The 18,426-nt window shown below is 38.1% G+C and overlaps 1 protein-coding gene across 1 annotated transcript in view; it reads left to right on the top strand.

Moving 5' to 3' along the window:
* The first annotated feature begins 351 nt into the window (after positions 1 to 351).
* Positions 352 to 18,426, top strand: part of TMEM67 (transmembrane protein 67) — a 76,894-nt gene continuing 58,819 nt past the window's right edge. Inside the window, exons 1-6 of the mRNA XM_011978681.1 lie at positions 352 to 631; positions 1,266 to 1,354; positions 4,005 to 4,098; positions 11,639 to 11,738; positions 13,179 to 13,248; positions 13,345 to 13,419. Of these exons, the coding sequence (XP_011834071.1) occupies positions 409 to 631; positions 1,266 to 1,354; positions 4,005 to 4,098; positions 11,639 to 11,738; positions 13,179 to 13,248; positions 13,345 to 13,419 (651 nt within the window). The 5' untranslated portion in view covers positions 352 to 408. The remainder of the gene's footprint in view (positions 632 to 1,265; positions 1,355 to 4,004; positions 4,099 to 11,638; positions 11,739 to 13,178; positions 13,249 to 13,344; positions 13,420 to 18,426) is intronic.

The following is an 18,426-nucleotide window of genomic DNA, read 5'->3' on the forward strand; positions in this document are numbered from 1 at the left end:
ACTAGGTTTTAAGTCAGTGGGTTTTTTTTGACATCAAATTGTTAAACTACAAGTCATGTTTCCTTTAACGTGAAAATTACCTAGTCTGAATAAATTCTGATGTAAATATAACTCGACAAATTATGATATTTCCAACTTACGATGGGTTTATTGAGGGGAGGAGGCAGCCCTATCGTAAGTAGAGGAACTCTATACACTTTTGAAAATACCGCTGGGCGTCAGGGTTAGCCGGCCTCTAACCTACTCTTTACTGGACCTGCCAACTTCGCGCAGGGTTGGTAACCTAGCAACCAAGCAACACCAGCAGTGACTTCCGGTACCCAGACTTGGGTTGTCCAATCAGCTCAGCGGAGCTGCCGCAGAGGCTGATGGGGGACTGACGCCTGTGAGGCTGCCAGCGTCGGTACCATGGCGACGCGCGGTGGGGCTGAGGTGGCAATGGCGGCTTGGTACCTCTTATCTGCCCGGGCCGTGACCGTGTTCCTCCTGTTGTCCCTCCCTCGCTTCTTACAGGCCCAGACCTTCTCTTTCCCTTTCCAGCAGCCGGAGAAGTGCGACAACAACCAGTACTTTGATATCTCCGCGCTCTCCTGTGTTCCGTGTGGAGTTAACCAGAGGCAGGATGCCCGAGGTAAGACGGTTTGAGGTGGGTCCTGGCAAAAGTAACACTCCCGCCTTGGTCGATCCCTAGTCCCTGGAGATGGAGTTTCATCATGTTGATCAGGCTAGTCTCGAACTTCTGACCTCAGGCGATCCACCCGCCTCCGCCTCCCAAAGTGCTGGGATTACAGGCGTGAGCCACCGCGCCTGGCCCGAATACATATATATTGTTTAGTGACGTAGAAATGTAAAATTTCCAGCAGCAGTTAAGTAGTTTAATAGTTTAGTTATACTTGCGCTTAAAATGGTAGCAACACAATACCAGCTGTGTGACAGTCTAAGACCTTTACGTATAATAACTAATTTTATGCTCATACTAATACTATGAGGTAGATACCGATTTTTTTTCTCCTTTTTATTGTAGAGGAAGCCAAGGCAGAGAGTTTAGTAACTTGTTCAAGGTCATGCAACCGAGTAGGAGTACTAAGATTGGAACTCAAGAAGTATGTTTCTGGATTTGAACCCAGGCAGTAGTGGCTCCAGAATCCTGCTGTTAATCACTATACTGCTTCTCAAGGTCTTCAGACTTATTAAAAGTTTCACTATCTTGGAACTTTATTTTTATTTATCAAGGATAAAGTTGGCTTTTTTTTTTTTTTTTTTAGGAACTTCATGTGTATGTCTACCAGGATTTCAGATGATCTCTAATAATGGAGGACCTGCTGTTATTTGTAAAAAGTGCCCAGAAAACATGGTATGCATAATTTATTTTAAAATAACTTAACTGTAAAAGTAATAAGTTAAATATCTTTATTTTTCAAACTATAATTTAATGTTTAATGTTTCCCCACAAACTTTAAAATTACTATGCTAACTTTATTTTTACTAGAGTAAGTTTTGGGAAATCAGCGAAATTTTATGCAAACTTGGAGAAAACAGAAATGTATTTCTTTTAAAATCTGAAATCCCAAAAACCACAAAGCTGTAAAAATTTAAGTTTTTGTTTTTACTCATAGAATAACTCGATTAAGAAGAAAATTAGATGAATAAGGAATATATAGAGCAGTTTGGGATGTGTGCAATTTGGGATGTGTATATTCTTTGACTGATGCAAATGGAGTTGTCTTAGACCTACCATGTCAACAGTTTATATGATGATTGATGTTCATAATGATATCTGAGGTGTAATTATTTCATGAAATACCAATTGCATTAATAAATAGGTTAAATAATGTCTGTTTCTGTTTTGTTGGTAATTTCATTATATCATAATTTTTGAAAAATTAGTAGTTACTATATATGATAATTCTCAATTAACAAATATATTTTTCAATCATGTTGGATAATTAAAAGTCTGTGTAACAGTCTGACATTTACAGTAATGTTTTTTCTCGTCATATAAAAAATATTAATTCTGGGAATTTAATATGAAGTTATCAATTGTCCTGATTTACAGCTATCTGTATTACTTGTAGGTCTGATTACCATTTTTTATATTACCATTTATTTTACATCTTTATAATAGATTATAATAGGTTACCATTTATTTTATATCTTTGCAGATGTTGATCCTACCTGAATTACCCATGATAAAATGCTGCTAAGCATTTTGTTTTTCAGTGACATTTTTTAAGTTATTGTAATCTTTAAATTGTCCTATATAGGCCAGGCATGGTGGCTCATGCCTGTAATCCCCGCAATTTGGGAGGCTGAGGCCGGTGGATCATGAGCTCGGGAGACCAGCCTGGCCAATATGGTGAAACTCTATCTCTACTAAAAATACAAAAATAAGCTGGGCATGGTGGCGTGTACCTATAGTCCCAGCTGCTTGGGAGGCTGAGGCAGGAGAATCACTTGAACCCAGGAGGCGAAGGTTACAGTGAGCCAAGATCGCACCATTGCACTCCAGCCTGGGTGACAAAGTGAGACTCTGTCTCAAAAAATAAATAAATAAATAAATAAATAAATAGTCCTATATAAACGTATTGCAAAATAGGAGTATTTCTTGATAAATTCAGTCTTTTCAACCAAAATTTAAAATAATTTGTGGCATTATTTTTGTACTTTATGAACTTTGGGTACAACTGTGTTTGTAATTATTGTGTTTGTTGCCCCAGGCTTTTCCTAAACCATATAATATAATAAGCCCAATTTTGAATGCTGTCATACTTTATCAAAAACCTTTACCAGGCTGAGCGCAGTGGCTCACGCCTGTAATCCCAGCACTTTGAGAGGCCGAGGCAGGCGAATCAAGAGGTCAGGAGATCAAGACCATCCTGGCAAACGTGGTGAAACCCCATCTCTACCAAAAATACAAAAATTAGCTGGACATGGTGGCATGTGCCTGTAGTCCCAGCTACTCGGGAGACTGAGGCAGGAGAATCCCTTGAACCCGGGAGGTGGAGCTTGCAGTGAGCCGAGATCGTGCCACTGCACTCCAGCCTGGTGACAGAGCGAAGACTGTCTCAAAAAAAAAAAAAAAAAGGAAAACTCTGTGATGGACATTTATTGAGTAAATCCCTTCAGTATTTATCCCTTCTCTTCCCATTGCAAAAAAAAAAAAAAAAAAAGTGTACTAGTACAAGCCATAAATGGATAGAAGAAAATATTCCATAAATCAATTTCAACGACTGTGTATAATTTATATTTCATAAAATTTACCCATTTTGAATCATAAATGAATTTTTTTTTTTTTTTTGAGACAGAGTATTACTGTTGCCCAGGCTGGAGTACAGTGGTGTGATCTCAGCTCACTGCAACCTCCACCTTTCTGGTTCAAGCCATTCTGGTGCCTCAGCCTCCCAAGTAGGATTATAGGCATACACCACCACACCCAGCTAATTTTTGTATTTTTAGTAGAGACGAGGTTTCACCACGTTGGCCAGGCTAGCCTCAAACTTTTGGTCTCAAGTGATCCACCCACCTTGACTTCTCAAAGTGCTGAAATTACAGATGTGAGCCACCATGCCTGGACTAAATTTTTTATGTATTTGAATTTTTAAAAATTAGAATAATGTTTTAGAACAGGTGAGATTAACCTATTAACTGACTATTGATTCAATCTTTTTGTGTTGTGTTGTGTTTTATATTTGTAAACAGAAAAACTAAATGACAAATAATTATGAAAGTAGGCATCCATTTGAATTAAAGATCCTGAAGAAGAGAGAACTATTATCCACAGTTAATCCTTTAATAGTTGTCAGGACATAGTAATAATATAGAGCTTAATTTTGGAATATAAGCATGAATTATCTCTCCAGGGAATTTTTATGTGGCTCATATATGTATGATTTATTTGAATATTCACTGCAGTTATATACTCTTATGGCATTTTGAACTTACATGGTTATGAAGAAGAAAGTTAATTAAAAAAGAGAAAAGCTTTTTTTTTTCTTTTAATTTAGAAAGGTGTTACAGAAGATGGCTGGAACTGCATTTCTTGCCCTAGTGGCTTAACTGCCGAAGGAAAATGCCACTGTCCTGCTGGCCATATTTTAGGTAAGAATTAGATTCCTTACAAAGAAGTAGTAATAAATCTTCATTTGTGTTTTTGTTTTTTGTTTTTTGAAAAGGGCATTAATTTAAATAGTTAAACGATTACTTAATATTTTTGTAGTGGTTCAAGCAATCCTCCTGCCTCAGCTTCCTGAGTAGCTAGGACTGCACACATACACCACTGCAGCTGGCTAATTTTTAAATTTTTTGTAGAGACTGGGTCTTGTTACGTTGCCCAGCCTGGTCTTGAACTCCTGGCCTCGAGAGATCTTCCTGCCTCACCTCCTAAAGTGCTGGGATTATAGGCATCAGTCACTGTGTCCAGCCCTTAATAGTGTTTATAAAAATTATTTTTGTACAAATTTAGTGATACTTAAGACATCAGCAGGCATTGAGAAGAAAATACAGAATTTTGTCTGAGTTTTTTGAAACTCTTAATTGTGTAGGATTAGATGATTACTTCTTTAACATAACATGATAAAATATGTATGTCTCAACTCAAAAACCAAGTTGATGCTTAATAGGCAAAAAGTGTAAGCGTTCCTATTAATGTCAGGACCTGGAAAAGGATGCAAACTATGCACTTAAGTAAGAGAAAAAAAAATATTTATCACTGGAAAAGAAAAGGTAGGCCGTTAATCCCATCATTTTGGAAGGCCAAGGCAGGTGTATTGTTTGAGCTTAAGAGTTTGAGACCAGTCTGGGCAACACAGTGAAACCCCATCTCTACAAATAAAAAAGAAATTATTCAGGTATGGTGGCATGCATCTGTAGTCCCAGCTACTCGAGAGGCAAAGGTGGGAAGATCGCTTGAGCCTGGAAGGTTAAGGCAGCAGTGAGCTGAGATGGTGCCACTGCACTCCAGCCTGAGCGACAGGGTAAGACCCTGTCTCAAACAAACAAGCAAAAAAAGTAAAATATCATTGTTTACAGATGATTTGATTGTATGTTTAAAACACCCAAGAGAATGACTAAAAATTACTATAAACAGTGATGAAAGAAAATACCTCACATACAATAGCAACAAAAAAGAAAAAATAAGTAGGTATATCCTTTTTTTTAAATTTTAATTTTTGGATTTTTTTTTGAGACAAGAGTTTTCACTGTTGTTGCCCAAGCTAGAGTGCAATGGTGCAATCTCAGCTCACTGCAGCCTCCCTCTGGGTTCAAGCGATTCTCCTGCCTCAGCCTCCCGAGTAGCTGGGATTACAGGCATGTGCCACCACGCCTGGCTAATTCTGTATTTTTAGCAGATAACGGGGTTTCTCCATGTTGGTCAGGCTGGTCTTGATCTCCCGACCTCAGGTGATGTGCCCACCTCAGCCTCCCAAAGTGCTGGGATTACAGGCTTGAGTCACTGCGCCCGACCTTGGCATATACTTTAGAAGGAATGTACAACATAATTAATTGAAGAAATTTGTGAGTATTACTGAGGGATATGAAGGCAGGCTTTTATAAGTGAAAATGCAGTCTCTATTTTTGCATGGGAAGATTAAATATTAGAAAGATGCCAACTCTCCTACCAGACTGTATATTTTAAAGGACCCTCGGAAATTCTATCAGGTTATTATTTGTTTGTTTTGGGGTAATATACAAATAGATTCTGAAGTTTATCAGGAAAGACATATGAGATCTAAGAAAATTCTGGGAAGGGAAAGAAGGAACTACCCCATCAGATAATATGCATGTTATATAGCTACTATAATCACATGTATGACAGGCTTATGGGTACACAGACTGATTGATGGAACTTAGACAGTCAGAATAGATTCAATTCATATGGGAATTTGGTATGTGCAAAAAGTGGCATTTCATCCAAGTGGGGATAAAACTGATAAATGGTGCTGGGAAAACTGAGAAAACACCAAGTTGGGTTTCTACCTTATTTCTGAGAAAATTAAACTCCAAATGAGTCAAATACTAAATATGAATATATGAAAGTTCTTAAAGAAAATGTAGGAAAAACTTGTATAGTTTTGTTGTAATAGGCCTAAGTGTGACCAAAAATAATCACTTTGGAGGCCTAGGTGGGAGGATTACTTGAGCCAAGGAGTTCCTGACCAGCCTGGGCAACATAGAGAGACTCTGTCTCTACAAAAAAAAAAAAAAAAAAAGACAAAAAGAAAAAGAAAAGAAAAACCACAGAAGGAAAAATTGGTGAATTTATAAAATGCCATAAAAATTATAATACCAAAAACCAAACTACAAACTAAAGAAAAATATTAATGCATACAATAGACAGAGGTCAAAGTTCTTCAATAAATGTAAAGGTCCCACAGATAAATAAAAGTAAGATGAATAGCCCAATTTTTAAAATAGCCAAAAATCATAAATAAAGTTCACATAGAAAAAAAATGAGAAAAAATATTGAATCTTACTCAGAGTAAGAAAATGTACATTAAAGCTAAAATGAGATTTTATTTTTAACCTACCAGATTTTATTATAAAACTTTTTCGAACAGGCACAGTGGCTCACACCTGTAATCCAGCACTTTGGGAGGCCGAGGTGGGCAGATCACCTGAGTTCAGGAGTTCAAGACCAGCCTGACTAACGTAGTCACTACTAAAAATTCAGAATTAGCCAGGCATGGTAGCACATGCCTGTAATCCCAGTTTCTTGGAGGCTGAGGCAAGAGAATTGCTTGAACGCAGGAGGTGGAGGTTGCAGTGAGCCAAGATCATGCCATTGCACTCCAGCCTGGGCAACAAGAGTGAAACTCCATATAAAAACAACAAAAAGAAACTTTTTCAACTTTGACAATGTATTTATAAGGATACAAGGAAATAGTTATTCATGTATTAATAGGGAAAATTATAAGTTGGTGCAACCTCTGTGGAGAGCAAATTTACAGTGTTTATCAAAATTAAAAATACAGATTATCTTTGCCTAGAAAGCTCTCATCTAGAAATTTCTCATTCGGATACACTTAACTATATGCCTGAAGAAGTGTTGAATGTTTTTTTTTTCTTGCAACATTATTCCTGAGACAAAAGATTGTAAACAATATAAGAGTCTATCAAGATGAGATCAGCCAAATAAATTATGATATAGTCATACAATGGTATAGAATGCAATTGTGGAAAAATAAAGAGGCAGTTCTACACATATTACTATGGAAAGAAATCTAAGATATATTGAGTAAAAAAGCAAGATATAGAATAATTTATTCATTCATCTACAAGTATTTATTGAGTACCTGTTATTTATCAGCACTATTTTATGTATTTGGTATTCCACTATTTAGCTTTTTAAAGACCATTATATATGCATATGTGCTTGTATATACACAGGCTATTTCTGAAAGGATTCATAAGAAACTGGTAACAGTGCTGCCTCCTGAGTGAAGAACTGAGTGCCTGGGAATGGCGGGAAAGAGACTTAATTTTCATTTTAAATCCTTTTGTGCTTGGTGTGGTGGCTCACGCCTGTAATTACAGCACTTTGGGGGGCCAAGGCAGGTGGATCACCTGAGGTTAGAAGTTCGAGACCATCCTGGCCAACGTGGTGAAACCCCATCTCTATTAAAAATACAAAAATTAGCCGGGCATGGTGGCAGGTGCCTGTAGTCCCAGCTACTTGGGAGGCTGAGGCAGGAGAATCACTTGAATCTGGGAGGCGGAGGTTACAGTGAGTGAGATCATGCCACTGCGCTCCAGCCTGGGTGACAAGAGCAAAACTGTCTCAAAAAATAAAATAAAATAAATCCTTTTGTGCCTTTTATTTTTATATTTCATATATTACCCATTCAAAGATTAATTTTTAAATTATCTCAATTTTTTTTTTGTTTGTTTCAACAAATTTTTTTGTAGTGATGGGGGTCTTACTATATATCTCAGGCTGGTCTCGAACTCCTGACCTCAAGCAGTCCTCCTGCCTTGACCTCCCCATATGTTGGGATTAGAGTTGCCTGGTCTTATTTTTTTTAGAGACGAGATCTTGTTATGTTACCCAGGCTGGATTCAAACTCCTGGGCTTAAGCAATCTACCGCACCCGGCTTCTTAGTAGTTTCGTTGGCACTCTTGCCTCCATTGAAAATATTAACTTGATTCTCATGGTATTTGGGGGGTGTATTCTTAGGGATGGGGCTAATGAAAGTTTTATGAGTTGGATGGCAATATGAAATTTGTTACACTTCATGATGTACTATTTCTACTGTAAATTTTAGGATTATGGGAAGATGAAGGTAAGTCAGATTTAATCATAAATTTGGAATAAAAACTGTTAAGGCCAAATATGCTGGCGTTTGTTTAAAGTAGTGCAGTTCAGTAGAAATACAATGCAAACCAAATATGTAATTTTTAATTTTCTTGTCTACACATTAAAAAAAGTAAAAAGAAACATGAAATGAATTTTAATAATATACTTTATTTAGCCTAATATTATTTAAAATATTATCCTTTGAACAGGTAATCAAGCTGAACAATTTTTGAGATATCTTCATTCTTTTGTTCTTTTTTTTTTTTTTTTTTGAGACAGAGTTTCACTCTTGTCACTCAGGCTGGAGTGCAATGGCACAATCTCGGCTCACTGCAACCTCTGCCTCCCAGGTTCAAGTGATTCTTCTGCCTCAGCCTCCTGAGTAGCTGTGACTACAGGCAACTGCCACTGCCCCCAGCTAATTTTTGTATTTTTTAGTAGAGATGGGGTTGTACCATATTGACCAGGCTGGTCTCAAACTTCTGACCTCAGGTGATCCGCCCGCCTTGGCCTCCCAAATTGCTGGAATTACAGGCATGAGCCACCATGCTCAGCCCGTTCTTTTGTTCTTAATAAATTTTTGAGATTTCAATTCTGGCTAGGCACATTTCAAGTGGTCAGTAATCACAAGTGGCTAGTAACCACAGTCAACAGTAACTGTATTGGACAGTACACGTTAATATCAAGAGAAAATACGTACTGGTACACTTGATATCACTTCCAGTAATTAACTGGAAGAATAAAAACTAGTTTGAAATCTTATATAGTTAACCACTCAAGTTATGTTTCTATTACTGTAGCTATGTTATTGTAATTCTTATAATTCTTCATTCCCTAAATTAGATGCTCTTGAGATATCTGTGGATGAGAAGTAGGGAAAGGAACGTTCTTTGCTGCTTTCTCTAAACAGTGGCTCTGACATCTTCTGGCCCCTTCGGGTTAGGTTACAGCTGTGGAAACAGTATTTTGCTATTTTAGAGGGTACTATTTCGTGATTAAAATTCTCTATGGTGCAAGAGAAGGGAGAGAGAATAGGGTATTATTTTACATACATTTTCATGGTAGTCCTCTCTGGAAAGGTGAAATCTAAGAAAGACTTGAAGGAAGGGAGGGACAGAGAGCCATGAGGATGACTGGGGAACATCATTCTAAGCAGAAGGAATAGCAAGTACTAAGATTCTAAGATGGGAGTATATTTGGCATTTTTCAGAGAACGGAAAGTACACTAATGTGGCTAAAGCAAAGAAGTAAAGTAAAGTGGAAGCATCTGGGTCTGAAAAATTGGGGTGATAGTGTGCAGATCATGTAAGACCTTTATGCTGTGTTAGTGACCTTTGAAATTGTCCTATGTGAGATGGGAGGCCATTTGGAAGGTTTTAAGCAAAAGAGTGACATGATCACACTGAAGTTTTAAAAGCTTCACTTTAGCTTCTGCATGGAGCACAAAACCAGCACTCCAGTTAAGGTGCTGTTACAAAAGCCCAGGTGATAGATGATGGTGCTTGGGCCAGAGTTTTTTCTTTTTTCTTTCTTTTATTTTTATTTTTATTTTTTATTTTTGGACAGGCTCTTGCTCTGTCACCCAAGTTGGAGGGCCGTGGCATGATCACAGCTCACTGCAGCCTCGACCTCCTGGGCTCAAGTGATCCTCCTGCCCCAGCCTCCTGAGTAGCTGGGACTACAGGCACGTGCCACCACACCCAGCTGTGTGTGTGTGTGTGTGTGTGTGTGTGTGTGTGTGTGTGTATAGAGATGAGGTTTTGCTATGTTGTCCAGGCTGGTCTTGAATGTCTGGCCTCAAGCAATCATCCTGCCTTGACCTCCTAAAATACTGGGATTACGGGATAAGCCACTGTACCCGGCAGGCCACGATGAGCCACTGTACCCGGCAGGCCACGATATTAGTTGTAGAGGTAGAGAAAATAATTCTGTGTCTGAATATATTTTGAAGAGAGAGCTGACAGAATTTGCACATTAATTTTTTTATTTTTATTTTTTTAATATGGAACATGAGGAGACTCTTAAGGACTGCGACCACAGTAAATGGTCAAATGGAGCTGTCATTTATTGAGACAGGGGTGACTGTAGGAGGAACAAGTTGCTCATCTTTACTTTTGTTAAAATTACTTTTTACTACCATGCAAAAACTTAAAACATTATGGATAAGACTTAAGTCCTTTTTGACCATTTTTCCCAATACTGTTTTTCTATTGCTCCTTCAACCCCAAAGTAACTGTGTGTGTGTGTGTACATGTGTGTGTGCACGTGTGTGTGTGCACATTCAGAATTTTTTCCCTGTTATAAGGATCTACATTATATAGCCACAGGAAACATAAGTGGTATGTTTGCATAAATGTTTCATACACAAATATTGTTCTAGCATACTTTTTTCAGTTAATGGTATACTCTGATACTCTGTTAGATTTAGCTGATTCTTTTTTTTTTTTTTTATTTGAAACAGGGTCTCACTCTTGCCCAGGCTGGAGTGTAGTGGTGTGATCTCAGCTCACTGCAACCTCCACCTACCAGGTTCAAGCAATTCTCATGCCTCAGCCACCTGAGTAGCTGGGATTACAGGCACAAGCCACCACGCCCAGCTAATTTTTGTATTTTTTTAGTAGAGAGAAGGTTTTGCCATGTTGGCCAGGCTGGTCTTGAACTCCTGGCCTCATGTGATCCACCCATCTTAGCCTCCCAAAGGGCTGGGATTGCAGGCATGATCCTCCTCACCTGGCCTTACCTGATTCTTTTTCATCTGTTCCATAGTATTTTGTAGCATGGATATACCACCATTCTGCTATTTTAAATATTCATGTTGTTTCTAACAAATAATGCTTCAATGAATATACTTATGTACATGTTCAAGTGTTTCTGCAGGTTAGGTATCTAAAAACAAAATTGTAGTGTTGTAAGGATGTGAATTTGAAACTTTAATAGATACTACTAAAAGCCTTCTAAGTCGCAGAAACTTATCAGTAATCTACGAAAATACTTGCTTCACTATCCCAGTGTGACAGAAATGTATAGATAAGAGGTAAGACAATTTTGAGGAAAAAAGTACTGACTTAATTGTTATGATGACTTGGAAAATGATTTTCTGTATTTTACTATGTGAAAATAGGGAAGGCATCACTTCTCTTTTTTTTTTTGGAGGCATGCATGGGTATGAAGGGATCACTATACTTTATTATTGAGATACTTGTTATGCCTTTAATGCAAATAAAGTGTTTTGAAAATTAATAGAATAATAGTTACACTTGGGTTTTGTTAAATATTTTCTGAATATGTAGAAGCTTATATGTTTACTATGAGTTACATCTTTTTTTTGTTTCTAAACTGTTTAGTGGAAAGAGATATTAATGGAACATTGTTGTCTCAAGCAACTTGTGAGCTCTGTGATGGAAATGAAAACTCTTTTATGGTAGCAAATGTTTTAGGAGACAGGTAAGCAGTGTGATGGGGCTGACTTCTTTAATATCATCTTATACTAATGTATAATTTGTACTTTTAAGAATGTTTTCCTATCATATCACTTAGTTCACTTAGTTTTCACAATAACCCAAGGAAGGATAGAAGTAGACATTAACAGATACAGAAGCTGATGCCTAGAGCATGAGACACACTAGGGTTCAAATTTTGGTCCAGTCTATTAGTAGTCTGACCTTGGATAGCTCACTACTTCACAATCCCTTGTCTTTGGAATGGTACTATTGCCACCCACTTCATAGGCTGTAATGGCTCAGAAATAAGTAAGTACAGTTCTTAGTATAGTGCTACATAGTAACCACTCTGTAAAGGGTAGCTATTTTTGTTTGTTGTTATGTAACTGGTATATAATCTATAATATAATTATGTGCTAAGTACTGTACTAAAGCCCTTATAATACATAAAACATTAATGTATACTAATAATAGCTCAGGTACCCTGATTTATAGTCCCATTTTCTGTTGCTTCCTGTTCCCCCTTTGTGCATGTGTTTGTGAAACACACACACACACACACCCCTGCCTGCCTATATACTTCCCTCTAATTTAAGCATGTATACCAATTTCAGCTTCTTTAATTTTTTTAGAGGCCTACATCATGACTTCCCTCCAGGCACAGTTTTTTCTTTAGTTTCCAAGTTTAATATAGAAAATAGCTGAGCAGCTTTTCTGAGGGCTACTTAGTGTTGGATCATCTTTTCTCTGAGGCTGACCTGAGTTACGGCATCCAAATATCGATTTTTTTTGCCCCTCTAATGTTTCCCCAAGCCTGGTCTGTTTTACGTCATGCCCCAGCCCCACTCCTACCTGCTCTATTTTGCAAGTGAAGAATACCTATATATTCACTCATCACTGGTCCAGTACCCTCCCCCATCTATCTCATTCATTAATGAAAAATATGAAGTATTTTTCTAAAATAAACAAAGATGATAAATAGAATTTATTTAAAAGTGTTGGCTGTAGCTTTGATAGGAGCTAGAGATACATTTCTCTTCAGCTTATGCTACCTTTTTACTTTGTGGCACATAAAATAAGGAAAGTATATTTGATATGACCAATTGTAAAAATTGATTGGGTTTCATTTGAATGAGTTTGTTGGTCTCTTTTGTTAGTTGAGTGACTTAATTATCTTTGATATTCAGAATTATTCATTCTGTACATTCCATGTAGTTAAAAAATACTCTTCTATTGATTAGTTTTACTTACTTTATACTTTGTAACACAGAATGGCCTAAAACTATTCAAATCCGTGTTATTTTAAATTTGTTTAACATATTTACATAATTGCTTGCTGAATGAATCTACTCTAATCCATTGTTTAGAAAGACAGCTTTTCTATTAAATTAGGTTTAGTATAATTTATTAACATTTTAAAAATTATTTTTGTTATATTGAACAGGTGCGTCCGATGTGAGCCAACATTTGTTAATACCAGCAAGTCCTGTGCATGTTCAGAACCTAACATTTTAGTAAGGCTAACCAAATTGATAAAGTATATATATTTTTAATTCAATTGCTTATGCCTTTTCATAAGCTTCTATTTTTTCCCTCATTTATTTATGAAGACAGGGGGATTATGTTTCAGCAACACAGGGAATTTTCCTCTACGTAGAATTTCAACTGCACGTTATGGAGAAGTTGTGAGTATGCTTCAATTTTTTTGTTCTGTTGTTAAGAAATTTTCTACATTTCATCCATTAGTAATTAATTTCAGGCTAGAATGAGAAACACTTTTGTATAAATCATTTTAAAACAGAAAAAAAAATCAATCTAAGAAACATTAGTCTAATAATTCAGCATTATAATTTCTAAGTACAGTACTGAGTCTGTACCATAGCCTGTTTGTTTTTCAGTGTGCTACAGAATGTTTACACCAGAAATATCTGGTATATGTTCTGTGTAGGATGCAGTATAATGCATTTACGGGCACCAGAAACTCTAGATTTGAACCCTGGATTTGCAAGTCATTAGTTTTGTATCCTTGGACCTTGAGAAGATTTCAAAGCTTCAGTTGATTGTCTGTAAATTGGACATAATAAAAATACCTTTATCACAGTGTCTGTACATAGTAATCATTAGAGAAATCAGGATTATTCTCATTTGGCCAGATTGTTCCTTATTATTTTATTGTATTTTTGTTTGAGATGGAGTCTTGCTCTGTTGCCCAGGCTGGAGTGCTGTGGCGCAGTCTCGGCTCACTGCAACCTCCGCCTCCCGGGTTCAAGCGATTCTCCTGCCTCAGCCTCCCAGGTAGCTGGGATTATAGACACCTGCCACCACGCCTGGCTAATTTTTTGTATTTTCAGTAGAGACAGGATTTCACCATGTTGGCCAGGCTGGTCTCGAACTCCTGACCTCGTGATCCACCCACCTCAGCCTCACAAAGTACTGGGATTACATGCATGAGCCACCACACCCAGCCAATTGTTTCTTATTTTATGGATGAGAGCATTGAGGCCTAGAGTTAGCGCTTTGGCAGCAGGTGCTGGTCATAACCACTTCTAGGGTATAAAATGGAAAGTAAGTAGAGGAATTGGAACTACAGAAGTTGCAAATCAGAGAGAACAGGAGTTAGATGACTGAGAGTTAGAATAGGAATTAATGAATGAACATTGAAGATGCTTAGTACGCCAGAGTTAAGGGTGGACAAGGTGTGATCTGGTTGTTAATATCATTATTGTTAATATTATTATTGAATATAGGAGTGATTAAGAGGACTGCGAGGATGGCAATAATGAGGGTGGGATCTAGGATCTTGATGAATCCGGCAAAAATTCCTCTCCTCCAGTATAGTTTTGTGAGGAAGACAGGCAAGTACCAAGTAGTTACAAGACAGCAAAATAAAAGCTAAAATACATAGGGAGCTCTGAGATTATCCAAAAATTGGCTGATCTGTAACAAGATATGTGTCTTCTGGGGCATTCTTCTCCAGATTGGAGTGCATATCTGTATATGATTATTAAATTTGCAGGCCTTTAATTTTCCTTTTTTCCTTTTTCAAAAAATTTAAGTTGAAATAATTTTGCTGGAAGTCCCAGCAATGACTCTTTGTTCTTTCTGGTCTGAGATCCCCAATCATTTAGTGGTCATGTCCCTTTAGCTTCCTCCAATCTGAAACTAGGTCCTCAGTGTTTTCCTGTCTTTCATGAATGCAACAGTTTTGAAGATTACAGACCTTACCATCCTGTAGATACTTTCCTCATACTGAGTACCTGCTTAGATGAAAGCCACAAAAAAGATGTCATGTTCTTCTCAGTGGACTGCATCACATCCAGGGGCACACAGTATCTACCTATGCCACCACTGATGCTGTTAACCTTGATCACCTGCCCTAAAGTCACCATGACTACCATAAAGTTACCGTTTACCATTTGTAGTTGATTAGTATTTTGTGGGGCGTATTTCTGAGATTACACTTCCTCACTAACCTTTAACTCACTAGCATTAGTCTCCATTGTTGACCACTACTGTGATGGTTGCCAAAGGTTAATTTTTTATTTCTATCCACATTTGATTACTTCCACATTTGTTAATTGACATTCTATTATAAGGAAGAACTATCTCTTCTTCCCAATTTATACACTTATTTTTTAAAATTAATGTCCACGTGGATATGTGGGTTCCTAATTTATTCAGTTACTTATAATCCAGCATACTCATTATTTGTTTAGGTGTTCAAATTGTCCTATATCTGGAATAAAAGTCCCTTCAAGTTGGCTCCTGCGTGTTTTTTTTTTTCTTTGACGTGTTCCCATCATTCTTTGAACATTTGCTTACTTTATGATACAAGATTTCTAGGCTAAGCTTGTACTTTTCCTGCCTCAGACCTGGAATCAACCATTTCTTTCTTTCTTTTCTTTTCTTTTTTTTTTTTTTTTTGAGACGGAGTTTCACTCTTGTTGCCCAGGCTGGAGTGTAATGGCACAATCTTAGCTCGCCGCAACCTCCACCTCCCGGGTTCAAGTGGTTCTCCTGCCTCCGCCTCCCGAGTAGCTGGGATTATAGGCATGCGTCACCACACCCAGCTAATTTTTGTATTTTTACTAGAGACAGAGTTTCTTCATGTTTGTCAGGCTGGTCTCGAACTCCCGACCTCAGGTGATGCCCACCTCGGCCTCCCAAAGTGCTGGAATTACAGGCATGAGCCACCGCACCTGGCCGGAATCAGCCATTTCCTTAATCAGTTTCGTAGGATAAATATTTAGAAACCGAGATTAACACACTTAGTATGTCCTCTCACCAAACATAGCTAGGAAATATACACATATATACATACACACATCTATGACTATTTCTGTGTCTGTGTATATATATACTAAAAGGGCTGGGCGTGGTGGCCTATAATCCCAGCACTTTGGGAGGCCGAGGCAGGTGGATCACTTGAGGTCAGGAGTTTGAGACCAGCCTGGCCAACATGGTAAAACCTCGTCTCTACTAAAAATACAAAAATTGGCTGGATGTGGTGGTGTGCTCCTGTAATCCCAGCTACTCAAGAGGCTGAGACGGGAGAATCACTTGAACCTGGGAGGTGGAGATTGCAGTGAGCCAAGATCGCGCCACTGCCTTCCAGCCTGGGTGACAGAGCAAGACTCCGTCTCAAAATAAAATAAAATAAAGTAAAGTAAAATAAAATAAAATAAAATAGCTCATACTGATCCCTTTAATTCTGAAGCAATACTTCAGGGTTCTTTCTCACCTTTCCGTTTGATAGGTTTGAAGTATCTTCTCCAGGAGTGAGAAATCTGGGGTTCATTATCCTCAATTTATTTATATGCTCAATGTGACCAATCTTCCAACCCCCTCACTTTCTGTTCCACCCCCACATTCTCCCTCCTCTGCTAGCACCGTGCAGTTGACCCATTATAGACTTCTTTGATAGGTGGGTAGGGAGGAACTGTTCCATCCTTAATGTTGTTCTGATTCAGTTAATGTATTTCATTTAAACATACCAGATTTTTTTAAAGTTAAAAATAATTTAAAACTAAATTAAAAAAAAAAAAACCATCTCGACCCTCCCCAAAACTTTCCAGGTCCCACATGCAGACACTGCAGTGGCGACTGGAGGATTGGGCACTGGAAACAGGAAGGACACCACTGCTCGGCCTGGGGCACCTGAGGGACAACCTGGAGCACTCCAGGAGCACAGCAAAGGTCTAGCAGAGCCAACACTGGTGCAAGCAGGGAAGAGCAGCCTGATGGGCTTGTGGGGTAGCTCTCGCCACCGTGAAGAAAGGCTGCCTGGAAGGCAATGGCCATAAGAGGCCAGCAAGGGGTGCCTGCTGTCTTAGAGGACCCCCCAGTCCTGCCAAGATGCCATGAGGCAGAGGGTGGAGGAAACGAGGTCAGCCGGATTCCACATCCCTGCATCCCACATACTGCCCAAGGGCAGGGAGGAGAGGCGAGGGGCCCATAGGAGGAATGAGAAGAGTGGTTCCATTTGCCATGAATGTCTGTCTCTCATCTGTTGAGGCTCAGACCTGGCCAGGGAGAGCATGACATCACCACAGCAATTGTGCACTGAACATACCAGTTCTGAACACTGATTCTTTCCTAAGGACAGATTTGGATTCCTGATTTTAAGTAATGTTGCAGCTGCTTTTCAGATTGGTGCCATGTAGCCAGAGTATAAAACGTGTAAGCAAAATCTAGTTAAGATGTTTTCACTACCCTAGCGTAGTCTCAGTTTGCAAGAATAAGAACTCAATTTTATCCATGTACTTGTAAGTCAGTAGATTCTAAGGGCTTGTTTAAAGTAATTAAACTCAGACGAGATTAGATTAATTGATAAGCCAGAATACATGTTTATTAGTTTTATGTTAAGACTGTAATTGCCAATTAGACTGAAATATTTGTATTGACTCCATAACATACATTCTTCCTAATTGGAAAAGTCTACTTTGAACATTAAGGTTGGAAGTTTTCTTAGAGAACAAAATTGGAACATAATTCTGTTTGTATAATTTTATAACAAGGCATCCAATCCTACTCATCCTACTCTTGGAATATACTTGCCAATCAGAAAAAATTTTCACATACATGAGTTAGTGTCTCCCCATTCCCTTTCCCTCAAAGACATTAATAGTGAACTATCTTTGTGGTTTTTGGTTTTCCCAACTTTTATTTTGAAAAATTTCAAAATTGCAGAAAAACTGAAAGAATTAAACAATGACTATGCATATGTCTTTCACCTAGGTTAACGAATTATTAATGTTTTGCCACATTTGCTTTATATCTCTCTCTATATAAATATATACACACACACAATGTTTTTTTCCCCTGAACCATTTGAAAATAAGTTGTAGACATAATGACATTGCACTCCAAATACTTTAGTGTGAATCTCCAAAGAATAAGGCATTTTCCTAGAATCACACCCAAGGAATTTAAAATTAACATGATATTATTAACTGATATTCATTCATACCCAAATTTTCCCAGTTGTTCAAAAGTGTTCTTTATTCTCCCTGCCTTTTTTGGGGGAAGGGATACCTAGGATCCAATCAACGACTAACTGCAGTTAGTCTTTCTTTTTTTTTTTTTGAGACGGAGTCTTGCTCTGTCGCCCAGGCTGGAGTGCAGTGGCCGGATCTCAGCTCACTGCAAGCTCCGCCACCCGGGTTCATGCCATTCTCCTGCCTCAGCCTCCC

The sequence above is a fragment of the Mandrillus leucophaeus genome, unplaced genomic scaffold (genome assembly GCF_000951045.1).
Source record: "Mandrillus leucophaeus isolate KB7577 unplaced genomic scaffold, Mleu.le_1.0 Scaffold198, whole genome shotgun sequence".
In the NCBI taxonomy this organism is placed as follows: Eukaryota; Metazoa; Chordata; class Mammalia; order Primates; family Cercopithecidae; genus Mandrillus; species Mandrillus leucophaeus.